Source organism: Eublepharis macularius, chromosome 2 (assembly GCF_028583425.1).
Source record: "Eublepharis macularius isolate TG4126 chromosome 2, MPM_Emac_v1.0, whole genome shotgun sequence".
Taxonomy (NCBI): Eukaryota; Metazoa; Chordata; class Lepidosauria; order Squamata; family Eublepharidae; genus Eublepharis; species Eublepharis macularius.
The window spans coordinates 145413623-145430060 of NC_072791.1; the positions used below are offsets into that span (position 1 = coordinate 145413623).

Below are 16438 nucleotides of genomic sequence, written 5' to 3' on the forward strand. Positions count from 1 at the left end.
ATACATGAATAAGACTACATTCAATCACAGCATTACACGACAAATGGGTCCTGATTCAATAAAGTATGTTTTTTTCACTGAAAGCAGGGAATATCTCAATGCATTCCAACTTGAGTAATGCAAATGGAAATCGCTAACTTGGCTCTTACACTTGTTAGCAGCTAAGGAGCCAAACCTATACTGGGTACATGTATGATCTTTTAAAAAATTATTGTTCTGTTCTGAACGTATGAAATTAGATGAGCACAAGTGGGTAGGGAAACAACTTCTTATTTGAACAGCAGGCATTTGCAAACCTAACAAATGTTTACATTTCTACATGAAGGAGTAAAGATTTTCAAGGATCCAGATACGAGAGACCACCAAAGTCCTTGTGTGTGAAAGACAAAAAACCCTGAGCAGTATTTTCTAGTGTATCTGGATTATTAAATTATGTTCAAAACTGTATGGTAATTCTTTTACTTATCTGTACAGGATGATGGAAAGCTCATGGTTTGTCTGGGTATCACAGATGAGCTACTGACCAATGAATATAGATTATGATAAGAAATTGGACTGGTTGTCCACTCAGGTAAGAGCTTTGTTGGCAACTATAGGAAATGCATGGGCCTCATAGTCCCAGAGTAGAACTTTGAAGAAGATACTACCAGCAGTATTTAGCCCAGAAGAAAAGAAGCACAAATGGCTCCAGACAATAAGGCTTTAATAGTCCAGAGATGCAGGAAGGCTGCTATTTAAAGGGAGCAGAGAAAGAAATAGGGGACAGGGAGGACAAAGAGGAAGGAGGTGGGAGGGGTAAGAGGCTTTAGTGAATTAGGCAGAAAGAAAGTGGAAGGGTCAGAGACATTTTAAAAACAAAGAAGGGCTGTAAAAAGCAGCGAGTAGCAAATAAGACAGGAAATATACATTGCAGCAAGTGAGAAAATGGCTGCAAATTAGATCAAGGAGAGCAATTTATATTGCAACTTGCTGGCCTTTCGACCTTCCTTTTCTCCATTCTGGAGGTTTTCACTCAGTCTGTATATTTGTTTATATTTAATAAAGACATTATAAAAATGTCCTGTTAGTTATTAAAATAATGAAAATGAATAGGAAATTAACAGCTTTTTTACTATTCTCATGTCTAGTTTGTAGAGTTCAGCCAAGTTGAGGAGCAGAATAGAAGCAGCAGAGAATGGAACTGACAGGGAATGTTTCCAATCAGCAGAGTAAAAGATCTCACACAACATAAGAGATTTTTCCTGATACCTCTTTCTTTCCAGTGTTTCCACTGCCAGCCTTTTCTCCTGAGCTATTTTTGTTCTGTTTGACATTTAACAATTTTTGGTACTTTGTACCAAAAGGGCCTACTTTGTAAATGTTATGGTACTCTGAGTGTCCTGTCTAAAAGAGAGTGAGATTCATTCATTATTTTTGCTATTTATGAGTGTTACTATGTTAGTTGTGTCTTATTTTCCCATTTCATTTCTCTTTAATAGTTCTAGTATAAGGCTGATTCCACATACTGTTGAATATTTCAGTGTTGTTGTTGTATAGCAATCATTCAAAAGTGGATGCTCATGTATGGACAAAATAAATTAGGAGGCGAATGATATGTGAATGTAGCTGTAAACTGTAAATTTGTTAATGGCGCCATCTTGTGGGTTATTGGCAAATGGTCACCAAGGTTTATCTTCAGCAGTGTACTATTTTCACTAGCAATATAAAGGAAGTTTAATTAAAGTCCTCACCAGAGCAGGGTGTTTTTCTGGCTCCTGCTGAACAAAAGAAAAACGATCAGCAATGACAGAAAGTGAAAATAGGCAAAAACAAAGCAATTCCTTTTGACCATAAGGGGCTGTCTTAGAATATCTACACCATTCAGAAAGAAAACACCACCAAATCCTCAGTTTACTACAAAAGATTATTCCCCTCACCCCATATGCATCTTCAACGCTTTTCAATAATCCTAAAGAATTAATTAAGCATATAGGCAATTTATCTCTTCGTTTCAGCAGAACAGACCCAATGTAGGCATATGGTAGCGGGGAGTGATGTAGGACTCATTGAGGCCCTCTGAGGAATATGTGGATTACAAATTGATGCAATTGTCTAGTTGATTATGCCAACTATGGAAAGACTTCATGCATTAACATGCTGTCATGTAGGCACACAAAGAAATCTATGATATTTAGAAGTCTACCAATTTCTTCCCTCTGCTCCAGGCAACATGCAATGTGGGCCAATCCTTGTTCAATGAGCAATGTTCAAGGAGCAAGAATTAATTCCCTAAGCAACGGAGGAGAGGGACGTTCTGCAGCCCTGGGAACACCAATCTTAGCCCTCAAAACTTTGATAGGCAGCTGTACCTGCCAACCAGAGAGCTCCTATTCTGCTCTATGGAGAGCAACGAGTATAACAACCAGACAGAGAGACAGGGAAGAGCTGCTGTTGGAAGATGGAGAGAGTGGGGGGGGAGGGGGGATTTTGGAGCTTTTTGGTGGAGTTTCTGGCTTGCTGCTTAAAAAGCGACTGATAAATAATCTCTTTCTTATTTAGAGCAACTTTCCTGGCTGGGAAGGTGTTTGTGTGGTGGGTGAGGAGCCTTTTCCTCCACTCCAGTCCTACTGCTAGGCTCTGAGGTCAAGCTTAGTGGATTCCTCTGCTGAGGGCTAACAGGACTTTTTATTTTATTAATTTTTCTTACTTTGAGCACCTTTCCCAGCTTTCTTTCTCATTTTGGGCACCTGTCCCACCTAGGAAGGTGTCTGGCTGGTGGGCTAGAGGCCTCTCCCCTCTCCCCTGTCTCAGGGCTACCACCTGGTTCTGAAACCAAGCTCAGTGGCTTTCCTTGACTGAGGGCTCACAAATCTGTTCTCCCCCCCCTTCTCATTTTGGGCACCTGTCCCACCTGGGAAGGTGTCTGGCTGGTGGGCTAGGGCTCTCCCCACCCCCATCTCAGCGCCTACTACAAGGCTCTGGGGCCAAGCTTAGTGGTTTCCTTGGCTGAGGGCTCTTCTTATTAGCTCCACGAGGGTTAGAGTCAGGGGAAAGGCTGGTCGCGGGGGGAGGAAGTCCCAAGCTCATCCTTCTGGCCCACCAGTGCCCAGCAATAGTGGAGATGCCTTAGAGTCAGAGCCTCTTTTTCAAGATGCGCTTGTGGGAATCGAAGAGGAGGCAGAAGAGTTGTCAGCATTGCCAGAGGAAGAGCAGCTGCTAAAACTTTTTGAGGAGTGATCTCAGGGTGCATCAGGGGATCTTGGAGGAACATCCAGCTCCTCCACATCCCAACCTCTTGGGGCTGTCCCTGCCTGCAGTCCATCCCTTGCTGCATTCTTTTAGCCCAGCCACACCTGTCCTGGTCCCTATTTCAGGCCTGCACTTTGGCAGTACTTCACAATCCTCCCCAACAACCCTTGTGTGGCACGTTGCCAGCACTGTGATGTCCCGGTCCGTAGGGGCTTAGACCCCAAGCACCTGTCATCCAGCACCCTCCACAGGCATCTGCAGAGGCACCCCCTAAGTATGTTGCCACTGGAGCAAGGAGAATCATCCGGGGGGGGGACAGGACAAAGAGGGCTTCTGAGCAGGGAGAAGGGGGAGGGGAACAGGAGTCCACCCTGAGGAAGAAGACTCGTACTGAGGATGCTGTGGGTGGGAGTGAAACTTCCAGGCAAGCTCCCCTTCAGGAGGCTTTTCCCTTTGGGTCAGTGGCACTGCCAAGAAAAGGAAACAGGGGGAGGGCTCAGGAGACACTCACTCATGTGGTGGCGGAGATTATTGCCCTGGATGGACTACCTTTGTCCGTTGTGGAGGGTGTGGGCTTTTGGTGGATGCTGCATCATGAAGCCCCGTTATACCATGCCTTAGCAGCAGACTGTTGGCCAGCGAGTCTTGCTATCCCTCTACTGCTCTGGTCCGTGACAAACTGTCCAGAGCACAAGGGCAAACCGAGCACTTCATGGTGGACCTGTGGAGAATCTGTAAGCATGGCTACCTCACCCTCACTGTCCACTGGTGGCAACCAGAGGACCTCCAGACCCCTAAGGCTCCAGACCCCCAAGGCCACCAGGCTATGCAGTAGTTCTGCTCCAGGCACGGGGGATGGATGAGGACCACATGGAGGGAACATTGCTGCCGCAATCAAGGCTGGACTGAGGGATTGGGCACTCGCGGGTGATGTTGTCCATGGCTACATGGTCATGTTTGCCAGTAGAACCATGGTGAAAGCCATGGATGCCATGTCCCTTGAGGGCATGAGCTGCCTGGTGCACAAGCTGCACCAGGTTCTGAGGGATGCTCTTGGGCTAGCTCGGAACATCAATCCCACCTGGGACCAGGGGACATTGGACACTTGACTTGTTGGGCAGCTTCTGGCTTCTGCCTGGCTACTTTCCCAGCAACATTCATTCTTCCTGCCAGCTGCACAAGAGGTGGGAGGAGGAGGGGGATCCTGAGCACCGGCTCTTTGAAGACATGCCCACCCATTGGAACTCCACCTACATGATGTAGATCTTTGCTCTGTTGGAGCAAAGAAATGTGGTGCAGGATAACATGTCCTCTGTGCCCATTGTGCAGGGTGGAGGAATTCAGCATTAGCTCCATGGACTCGCTAGCCCTCTTCCAAATGGTCCATCTCCTAAAGCTATTTTAGGAGACCACTGACCTCCTCTGCTCCTACACAGCAAGCCTGGGGCAAGCCATTCCCCTGATCCTTGGGCTGGACCAGGTGCTGGCCAAAGAACTGGAGCTGGGGGAAGCCCTTCTCCCCAGGGTCAAGGACTTGGTGAGGACATTGCAGGCAGATGTGGACACCCACTTGCATCTTCTCTGCAAAGAGGGGGTGTACAGACTGGCCTGCATGTGCAACCCCCATATAAAGGGCAGCATCACCATGCACAATGCTGAGTTCCAGCTATGGATGCAGGACCTCCACAGAGAGGTGCACAGTTTCCAGGCAAAACAATATGGCCAGAGGGAAGAGGGCATAGAAGAGGGACTGTTGGTGGCGGAGGACAATCAGCCCAGTGACCCAGGACCTTGAGATCACACCCAACAATGCTCCCCCCCCCCCGGTCCTCGGTGGTGAGCTGGGCGGTTGGCGGCATCGAGGAGCCCACACATGCCCTTGCGGAGGACTCGGTGGAGGCAATAATGCAAGAGCACCTTGCCAAGTCCCACCAGCCCCCCCCCCCCCGACTCCAATCCCCTGAAGTACTGGGCATGCAAAGCTGACATCTGGCCTGATTTGTTATCTGTGGCCATGAACTTTCTCCCCCCACTCGTGTCCAGAGTGAGTGGGTATTCTCCCACTTGAGAGACCTGCTCTGTGCCTGCCGCTAATGCCTGGACCCGACCCAGGTGGATCAATCAGCTTTCTTAAGTTCAGCCTCCCCCTGCTGGGCTACTACTCACCGCACCTTGGGGATTGAAGATCCAGGTTCCCTCACACTGGAAGTTAACCTTGGCCCCCCACGACAACTGTCTGGGGGTATCATGGCTCTGACCCCACCCCAGCCTGTGCTAGTGCCAGGCTTATGGGCTCCTCATTATGGAATGGAATGCTGTTTCCTCAAGGTCTGCTTTCCCCCAGGATTAACCTCCCCTCATGGATCACCTTTTTCTTTTCCTGTCCAAGAATACCGTCTCCCCAAAGAACATCTTCCCCCCAAGATTAACCTCCTCTCCTTGAAAACAACATTCCTATGTCCCCAAGAACACCACTTTGACTGGGGGAGGATGTAAAGGGGGGTCTCTAAAGGTGGGGGAAGGGCAAGGAGCTGGTGATGAATAGTTGGGAGCGAGTGAATTGGAGAGACGAGTGAGCGTGACGTCAGAGAGAGGGAGCGACACTGGCTTTCCCAACAGAGGGAAAGAGGGATCCAAGTTTTCTCCAACCCTCCTCCTCCCTCCATACCTGGTTTTTCTTGAGCCCTAGCCACTGCCCAGGCAAGCCTGGAGAGCGTGCCACCCCCAGGCTACCACGAACCTGGCCAGGAGCCTGACACAAGTCAATTGGCATTTGTGGCTGGCTCCCATTATACCTAATTGACATGATCTGTGCCTGCCGCTCACGCCTGGACCTGGCCTTGGTGGATCAATGATCCTTCATAAAGATTAACCTCCCCCTGCTGGGCTACCCCTCCCTGGACCTTGGGGAGGTATTGGGGCTCTGAGCCACCTCAGTCTCTGTCCCACTGCCAGACTCAGTAGCCAACCCTCAGGCTCCCTCACAGCCATCCCGTGAGGTGGGTTTTGACTGACCTGAGGCGGGAAACTACCCACAAGGCCAACTTAAACCTCCTTTCCCCACAGGCCACCAATGGCAGCCATCCCTGGCGGCATCCCAATAGTGGGAGTTGGTTGTCCAGAGCCGGGCTTCAACTCCACTCCAGTCTCTATGCCAGTGTTAGACTCAGAGAATAATTGTCTAGGAGGGTCTGGGCTGTCCCATTTCTTTAGGCGTGAAACATCTCCCCCAAGGGGGTGCCACGGGCCACCCCCACCCCCTGAGCCCGTGGCCCCTGGTGGGAGGGAGGCAGTCCATTGACTGCCTCCACGGCCCATGACAAGGGAGCAGCCACCAACAAAACCCACCCTGATGCGGTGGCTGCCCCCCAAGGACAAGGTGGGGGTGCTGTTGGCCACCCCCCCCCAGAGACCATGGCTCCCAGGGGACAGAAGGGAGGCAGTCCATTGACCACCTCCCGGACCCACAAGGAGGGGGTAGCCACTGTCATAACCCCATTCTCAGAGGAAGATTCCCTAACTCCATCCCGTACCTTTTTGGTGCTGCCTGCAATGTATTCTAATGGAGCCTATGTAAGTCAATTGGCATTTGTGGCTCCCATTATATCTAATGCGACTTTCCTGGGGACACCTGCTTTGGAGGGGGGCGGTCTATAACTCTTCACTAAACTCAGAGAGGGGCTGGAGGAGAGCCTATTGAAGAGTACCTGCAAGGTTGGCATTTCTGACGGTAAAGGGGGCTGTCCTAGGGCCTGGCGGATTGATGAACCATGAACCAAACAAACCAGTTCACAACCTAAGGCAAGTTTGTAAAAGTTCGGGGTTTGTGAAACACAACGAACCATGAACTGCACAGTTTGGAATTTTCCCAGTTTGTGCCCACCTCTAGTCCTGGCTTTTAAAAAGTAAGTTACTCATTTGAGAACATACTAAAGTAAGCCATTGGGTGGCCAACAAAAATTTCAAGAGTCATTGTGAAGGCTTGCCTAGCAACATGGGGAGTGGGGAGGCCTAGGGTTTGAGAAGAGAGGGTGATGAAGGGAAAGCCAGGAGGTTCTGTGAAAAAGAGAACTGAGTTTTTTCTAAGGAGGTTCAGTCATTGTAGTGGGAGAGCATACGTTGTTCCAACCTGTAGAGCCAGTTATGATAGCCGCTGCATTCTAGTGTGAGTTATTTAGTTCCTCAACTCTTCTGAAACTACTATAGCTGAAAGAGAGACATCAAAATTCAGCAAGAGGAAACAATGACGGAGCTGATGATCCTTCACCTGCCATCAGAAGAATTCACTTTAAATACAGGATCATGAGTTTAAGGACCATCCAGAGAGAGACAAGAGAGCATGGGAGCCTTCCTAACTTCCTCTAGGCAGGCCATTCCACAAGGTGGACGTGACTACAGAGAAAGCATATATAATAGCAGGGATTGAGACCTCTCTTTTAGTTGGGTCTGTATATACAAATTTTAATATATTTGCACAAATTGTACAAAACACAATAACTGGAGCCTGTTTGCTAAGTTCTCAGATAAAACCAACCAACCATGACCCAGGATAGGAGGATAAAATTACATCCTGAGTTTGCAACTCCCAGCCATCTTTGAAGCGCCAAAGTATTTTGACTTTTACCTGAACTTACTATGGAGTTTCCTTTACATTTACTTCTATTAATTACCATAACACTGAATATACCCGTGGTAATATTTTATTCAGAGTGAATGCCAGGACTTGCTGAAGTAAATGTTCTGAGGCCTCATCTTGAGCTAGTATTTCCCCTTTTTAGTCTTCTGGTCGGCTGCTTCTGCTGAGAGGAAATCTGCAATACCAGAAAGCAATTGTCACCAGCTCCCACCATCTGCACCTTGGACAAGTTTTTCCTGTATCTTGGCATGGACCAGTCCAAAAATTTAGTTCATGAAGCACCAGCAGAACAACTGAGGCCATACGAAATCCCATACTTAACAAGAGCAATAGCAGTTCTAGAGTAAACTTGGCTATTGGTTAGTTAAAGCCTCTCAGTAATTAATCTGTACTCTTAGTCACAAAACTATTCTTCCATGGTAACACACTGGTACTGAAAGGTCCTTGATTCTAATTTGAAGTAAATAGAGTAACTAAGACTGCTTCCAGTCACATCTCCTCACCTGAGAAACTCCTGTTAACTGTTTCCCTAGGACCAGGGCCTTATCCAGCATTCAGAGTGTAAGCCTTTTGAGGGCAATGGCAACTATGACCTAGATTAAATTTTCACATGATAAACTGGAATGTAAGTAATAAATGCACAGAAGTCTGTTTATCAACTGCCTCATCTGTATGACCTGGGGCAGATACAGTCATGCTTTTGCGCCAAATCACTTCATCAAATTTCATCCAATCTTGCAAATCAAGAAGACTTTGTATTATCCATCCCTAATTGTAACAACTTCTGTAATCTTTTCTTCTAATTTTCAGGCTAGAGATTAATGCTTTGCACACAGATTTAGTTCTGTGACTTTGTAATTCCAATACAAACTCTTTCATGAGTAGAGCCAGTATCTATTAAAATCAGATTTGGCATTTCACTAAAGAACCAGACCAAATGAAAATATGAAGCGGTGCCACCATTTTGTCCTCTACGGAGATGTCATGCTTCCTAAGACATTTCTGACACTACAGTATTTTTTTTCAAATAGTTACTGTGCCATGAATAAGCATATTCCCAAGAATAATTTTTTTTAGCAGAATTGCAGCCTAAGGATGTAACTCTCAAAGTAATACCTGTAAAACTCCTTATTTAGAACATCTGCTATAAAGCACAATGTGATAATGAAAAAAGCATTTATTGTACGTTTAATACAAGAGGTAAAGCAGAAAAAAAAAATCCCTAGTCCAGGATGGCATCTGTCAGTTTCTACACTGCTATTTGCTAAAACCAAAACAAAGCTATTCATAAAATAAGACAATCTAGAATTTGGTTCCTTATTTCTTTCAAAGACTGAAAATGAAAATATTTTCCTATTCAGTCATAAATATTTACAAACTTGGTGAATTAAATGACACAAACCCGAGAAAAAATAACTTGCAGTTAAAACAATCTCATATAATTTCAAATAAGAAAATTATCTTCTGACCATCTCCAACCACCACGTTCACAATGTTGCTACTCTAATTGATACTGAAGCACACCTGAGAAGAGTGTGCTTCAGTATCAATAGAGTTAATAGGGAAGAGTTCATAGGGATCATCCAATCAGGATGATCCCTATTAACTGACAACCCCATTCTTTTAGTTGACAAGGGCAAGCCAAGCTAATTAATCAAGACAGGGAGCTGGATCTAGCACTCAGTGGATGCAAGGATCATGAATGATTCTGGTATTCCCCTCCACCAAAACTCTTTCTGAAACTGGAAATTTTTTTTCCCGGGTTGCTTGACTCAGGTAGACCAGTAGGCTGTGGTAGGAAGAGGAAAAAACTGTTCAGCTGCACTGATAGAGGAAGGCAATTTCATCCCCTTTACCCTTCTCACAGCAGTTTCCCAATCTTTGTGGCTATTAGTCCATATAGGCCCTGTAACCTTGAGAATAAACTTTCCTGGGGTCAGAAAGAACTGTGGAGGGAGCACAACAAAGGAAAGATTCATAACTATGGTGCCTTCCACTGATGGACAGCTGGATCCGACCAGGCATGATGTCTGCATCAACTGTAACTGAGGAGTATAGAACGACCAGATTAGAAAGGTGGCTATCTTAGATTTGATCATTCAGAAGTCATCTTGTTTGCCCATCTTATTTATTCAACACTGCAATTGTGTTTGCTGATACTACTCGCAAGGCTATTTAATCTACTTCAGAAAATTCAGTTTGAAAGCAACAAGGTATTCATAGAAAAAAGAGCATACTCATCAGTGTATATTCAAAGCTATAAATGAAATGAAAGCAATTCCTAGGCTTGGTACAACTAGAAAGAATGCAGCAACTGTGGCTGATTCATAGCAATTGTGTTAGTAGTAGTAACATCCTCTGCATCAGCCTGCAGCAATGTCAGCCATCAGTGAAGCTGCACCTGTGGCTACTAATCAGCAACATCAAGATTTTGTCATTGAGAGCAGTGCCCTCCATTTATCAGGTTAGGCTGAAGGGTTGTGTCTCTTTTTTAAGTATTACAGAGCTACAGCAGGTCACCAAATGGCCCTGTATTGGCAGTTCAGTATACTTTCTTTCCAGTAGCATCTGGAGTGAAAAGGAATTGATATAATTTTTTAGAAGTTATTTTCCTCTTTTGAACTTTGCTGCTGCACCACCGCCCTTTGCTTTTTTCTTGGCAGACCCTTTAGGCTCTGGTTCTTTGCGCTTGGCTGAAGTAATTGAGCCAGTAACCTTAAAGAAATCATCTAGTCGGCCTTGAGTGCTACCCTGGCGACTCTTGTTCAGTCTCTTGACTCCGTTACGGATCCTTTCTTCATTGAATTGCTTTTCCCCACACAAGAACTGGACAAGTCCCTCCTCATCGGGCTCACTCCACTTCAACTCCACAGCTTCTGGGTCTACAACTTCAGGTTCCATGAAAAGTTGCTGGGCCTCCTTGTGCAGCCAGTTGTCTGGCAGGAAGTATTTCTTAGTATCTATTTGCTGAACAATTTTTTCTATGCTTTTGTGCTGCCTGATGAGCTCCATGGCACGCTTGGGCCCAATGCCACGAATACTTTCACAGTAGTCACAACCTAGCAGTATGCAAAGGTCCACAAATTCCTTCTGAGTCAGACCCATGTCTTGAAGGATACGGTGCAGGTGGAATTCCTGAATGGGAAGTTTCTTAGCCTCACTGGCAGTAAGATGTCGCATCAACACAGGGCTACCAAAGGTCAAACAGTCCATATCCTCAGTAGCAGCAGCATAGACCTTACTAGCTTTGACCAAGGCAGCACAGCTAGCTTCAGCCTCCCCAGGTGCTTCTACAAAGGGGATGCCCATCAGAGTAAGCAACTTCTTGCACTCGTCGTTGTGTTGCTTGGACACTTTAACTAACCTCTTGCTAAATTTTTCTACATTTTCCTCTTCACCTGCCTCTTTGGCCTCTTGCAATTGCTTTTCTGCCTCAGCTCGGCGCTCAGTACGCTTGTCCAGTTCACCTGATTTCAACTGTGGAGGTTTGCCATCAAAGACATACACAGGCTTGATGCCATTTTCCACCATGCGGATGGTACGGTAGAACATGCCCATTAGGTGGCTAGTGGTCTCACCTTCCTCATTCTGCAGCATGTCGGCTCCCTGCCGTACAGCAATCAGGAACTGGTAAATACTCATAGAAGCATCAATAGCCACTTTCCGACCAAAATAACTCTTAATGTCATTTTCTCGAATGGCACCAGGAGCTACATCTGCAATCAGTTTGGCTAAACCGTGGATTCCCATGCTGGTAACAAAATTGAAGCTGAAGCTGAATTGGAGATGATATGACACAGCAGAAACCTGGGAGCAAAACAACAGATGTGAACTGAAGACTTAAAGTGATTCTAGAAGACAGATAACAAAACTGTTCTGTTGTTGGATGGGTATTATCCTTTCATCAGTTGGCCTACTGATAATATTAGATTACTAGGTTAATAACTGACATCTAGGTCAATTCAAGTATGTATGGAAGGTTAGATGAAATTTCTATAAACCAAATTTTAAAAGACTATGGGAGACAATTTCTCCACACAGAATAGAGTACATATTTTGGTGAAAAACAGAGCAATTCTAAGACATTCTATTCAAATCTATACAATGGAACTTATTCCCATGCAGTGATGATGATGATGATAACAACAACAACATTCAATTTATATACTGCCCTTCAGGACAACTTAATGCCCACTCAGAGCGGTTTACAAAGTATGTCATTATTATCCCCACAACAAACACCCTGTGAGGTGGGTGGGGCTGAAAGAGCTCCATAGATCTGTGACTAGCCCAAGGTCACCCAGCTGGCTTCAAGTGGAGGAGTGGGGAATCAAACCTGGCTCTCCAGATTAGAGTCCCATGCTCTTAACCACTACACCAAACTGGCTCTCTGATGTGGGTTTTCCAGGAAAATTTGAATGGAAAAAAATTTCTGATTCAAATTTAAATGTTAGCAAAAATGTCCACAAAAAACAGCAAATGCACAAACACTGGGGTAAGTATAGGCTTCATATCCCACATTTAGCCCATTTAACATGACTGGTTTGCAGCACAAGAACCCTGACAATATGGATAAGACTATATTTACATATGTGGGGTGGAAGTTCTTTTCATGGAAAATTATAGCATCAGAAACTTTTTTCACCCCACATCACTGCTTCCAGGAAACTGTCCTTTAGATTGCACTAGAAAGCACATTTAGTTACGAATGAAGCAAATTTGGGCAACTATTGTTAGGATCTGTGCAATTATAAAAAGATTTCTTCCACAGGAAGGGTTGAATTGTCTAGATGGACAGCTACTCTCTATTTTTCTAGTAAACATGGAATGTAACTACATCCTCTCCACCATACATCTCTCTAAATTAAGCTTACCTTAGAGAATTTGAACTACACTGAGAATTGGGCCACCATTTGTGGATTGCCAAGCAACATCATGTCATATTGCTGGCCAGCTGATGGAGGAATCTTGGCACTAAAAATCTATTCTGCAGGCTTTCTGCTCCAAGCCCCAGTCCCACCAGGTGGCCAAAGATTTTCAGTGTGGGACAGGGGACAGACAGGGGGCAACTAGATTTCTTCTTCCCTGTAAGCCTTCATGGGTCCCTGGTGCATTTTAATGTTATTTACATTTGATTTTAAATTACTGCCAGCAGCTGTGCTGGAAAGAGCTCTCAAGTCATAGCTGACTTATGGCAACCCCTGTTGGGGTTTTCCTGGCAAGAGGCTATCAGGTGGTTTGCCATCGCCTGCCTCTGAAGCCCTGGTCTTCGTTGGAGGTCTCCCATCCAATTACTAACCAAGACCTACCCTGTTTAGCTTCTGAGATCTGAGGAGATCAGGTATGAGATAATTTTTATCTAGGGGGCACCAGTGGCCATAATCCCAGGGAGGGGAGGACTGAGAAGATAACCCTCTCCCTCCACAGGACAGCAGCTTAGCCTTCACCACTGAAAAGAAATGCGTCAGCCACAGGGAGTTTGCATGTGTACCCTTTCCTCTCAATGCAGTTCTCAACAAGCGTATGTGCAGACGCGCTCAGTCCTCATGCACTCCGTCCACAAAGAAACCACAGAGAAGCCTGGCCCCACAAGCAGGGTCGCAGGCAACTCTCGCCTACAAACTACTTCCCCATATCTGACAATCAGAGGAACCCAAAGGCCAGCTAAGAGACTGCAGATGTGAGGGGAAGAGCCTCTCTTCCCCGGATGAGTAAGGGTTTGGTGGGGGCCGGTTTCGTATTTATTGTCATACGGCCCCTTGCGCAACGCTAAAGAATCAACGGATCCCTCCAAGGCACAAGGCAAGAGGAACAGGAAAAACGGAGGCGCCCCTCGGCTACATTCCAGTAGTCAAGCGGCCGTTTCGCGTGCCGATGGTCCTAGTTTTAATTCTCGGCACCGCAGCTCAGAGCAGAAACCAGTGGCACAATGCGGCTTCACGCACGCGCTCACTTTCCCAGCCGGCCCCCACGCGCGTCCTCCTCCCGCCCTTCAACACCGACTTTACCTCCTTTCGCTGCCCGCTTGCCGACGAGGCTCAACCACCCTCCGCTCAGGCAGCTAAAACTTCCTCTCCCTTTCTTTGGCGCCTTCGGAAAACCCGCGATAAAGTCCGCAAGGGGGAGAGGCCTGGATGCCGCGCCCTTTGGGAGATGTAGTTCGCGCTCACATCTTTCTCGTGCGCTTGTGGCGCTAACTAGACTACAATTCCCGGGAAGTTTTGGGCGAGTGGAGAGGAGGAAGAGGTCAGAAGCAGTTCCGGTGGTGGAAGCGACGTGTCCTTCCGTCACCCGTGACCAAGAGGCGTAGAAGCCAGGAGAGCCGTCAGCGGAGTCATGGTGAGGATGGCTGTCGTTTCCCGCCAGCGGACCTCCCCCCGCCTCAGAGAAGCCTGCAAAGGATGGCCCCGAGTGGGCGGTGGGTGAGGGCCTCTGGGGCTTCCCCAGGTAGTTACTCCCTCAAGAGAGATCCTCCTCTTAAGGTTCGTTGTTATGCTTATCTTCCTTATGGTTTCTTCCTCTTCAGGAGCTTGAGACGATGAGCAGATACACTAGCCCGGTGAACCCGGCTGTGTTCCCCCACCTCACTGTGGTGCTGCTGGCCATCGGCATGTTCTTCACCGCCTGGTTCTTCGTGTATCCTTCGCCCGCGCTGCTGAATTAATCAAGACTAGTGCTAGTTGAGTCGTCGAGGGTGGGCTGTAGAGTTGCCACATCCTAAGAGGGCTGCTAAACTTTGTGATGTAGTGCAAAAGCTGTTTCATGTTGTTCAGCCTCCCGTATAAGCGCTGCATAACGATGGAGAACGAGCAGGTGCAAGACTCTCTTCTGCATTCCAAAATGTATAGGCCTGCTCAGTACAGAGAAAACCTCGCAGGGTAGTAAAGATTTGAGGGGTACCAGTAAGAAGTCGTTGCTGTTTCCTGTTTTCTGAGTTGTTCATTTAGGAGACCCTTGGTTTTCAGCCTGAGGCCCAACTTGAACACCCTTGTGATAGCATGGGTTGAAAATCTCTGCCCTATGTGAGCTTGCCCTATCCAGGGACCATGGTATTCACTCATAAAGCAGGATGGAAAGGAGTACTGTGTTTGCATCTTGAAACAATCAGAAATAGTCTGGCTCTTCCTTTGCAATTTTTCTGGTATAAAGTGGGGTGATTATAGTCTCCCCAGCTTTTTATCTGGGAACCAGAAAGAGAGATTTCATGCCCACTGTATTCTCCCTTTGTTTATCTGATTTGTGTCAAGAATACAGAGAAATTCAGTGGCCTGAATTCTGTTGATGACAATGCTTTTCAGTAGATTTTTTAAAATTTGTGTACAATAGTTAAAATAATTATAAAAGATTAAAAACAAAATATTAAAATGTTAATGGGGTTGCTCTCCTTCCTCACTATTCCTCATGAGCAGTTCTGGCAATCTGGACCTTGGTGGTGCAAAGAACGAATTCTTCCCAGAAGCTTCTGCCCCCAAATTAATCCCAGATTGGAACAGATAACATCGTAGAGATTCTTTTTCCATGTAATTCCTCCCTAGACAGCTGTCTTGATGGCAGTGAAATGGTAGAATTAATGACAATTTAAACCTCAAATTCAGATTTTGTTCTTCATGTTTGGGGAAAAATCCCTGACAACTCCCTGTAATGAGAGTGTGATTAGTAACCATTGAATATGAATATGTGGCTAGAGTTCAAGGTTTAACAAGAGGTTCTATGAAGTAGAAGAATATGCTGGAGCGAAGAAGTTGCTTGACAATTTGAGTTTGGGGGTTAGGCGTGTGAATTTTCATCTTCAAAGGCTGATCTGGAATTTTACCGACAGTGTATGGACTGACAAGTTTTTTTTCTTGAGGGGTAAAGTTGCCACTCTTTAATTCCTTTTTTTCAGTCCTACATTTTGCTCCTTTAGGGCAACATATAGAAATTAAGCAGGTTGTTTACTTTTCATTGTGCATTTCAGAAAATGCTTCATTTACTTAATTATCTAATGTGAAGCTACTGAAAAAGATGAAGAGGCAGGGACAATAAAGTCCATCAGGGTATGCCTTGGTATCTGAAAATGCCCATTTTTTTCAGTGTGCTTTTCCTGGACTTTCTCCAATCCTATCTGTTTGGTTATGGCTTTAATTAATATTTCAGTTATGAAGTAACCTCCACCAAGTACACCCGGGACATCTACAAGGAATTGCTGATTTCTCTGGTGGCTTCACTGTTCATGGGTTTTGGCGTACTCTTCCTTCTACTGTGGGTTGGTATCTATGTGTGACAGTAGAGCAGGAGCTGTTTCAGGTAATAAAACTAGGATGGAAAAATAAAATACACATTTCATAGTACTTTTACACTGTTTAATAGTCATCAAATACACTTTGTTCTGTTTTATATGTATAAAGTTTCTGCTTCTTTATGCACATATATGTTCCAGTCAGGCATGTGAGTGACTATGGACAGAAGCCTTCTGCTAAAATCATATAAGTATAAACATGATTTAACTTGAAAGATTATGACTATAAAGCTTTCTGATTTTCTCTAGGCATCTGTGTATTGCATAGGATTTGTATATGGAGATTTGCAGATCCT

The 16438-nt window shown here is 45.7% G+C and overlaps 1 protein-coding gene across 1 annotated transcript; it reads right to left on the reverse strand.

The window, feature by feature from the left end:
- Positions 1–9026: 9026 nt before the first annotated feature.
- On the reverse strand, positions 9027–13947 carry FEN1 (flap structure-specific endonuclease 1). The gene is made up of 2 exons (XM_054969915.1): positions 13873–13947; positions 9027–11671 (listed from the first exon to the last, which is right to left on the reverse strand). Exon 2 carries the CDS (start codon positions 11612–11614, stop codon positions 10469–10471), a length of 1146 nt encoding a protein of 381 aa, XP_054825890.1. The 5' UTR covers positions 11615–11671; positions 13873–13947; the 3' UTR covers positions 9027–10468.
- Between the last annotated feature and the right edge of the window lie 2491 nt (positions 13948–16438).

What these genes read in the sequence shown, in the direction of transcription:
- FEN1 (XM_054969915.1), bottom strand. Translation starts at nt 11,614, where the DNA reads ATGGGAATCCACGGTTTAGCCAAACTGATTGCAGATGTAGCTCCTGGT.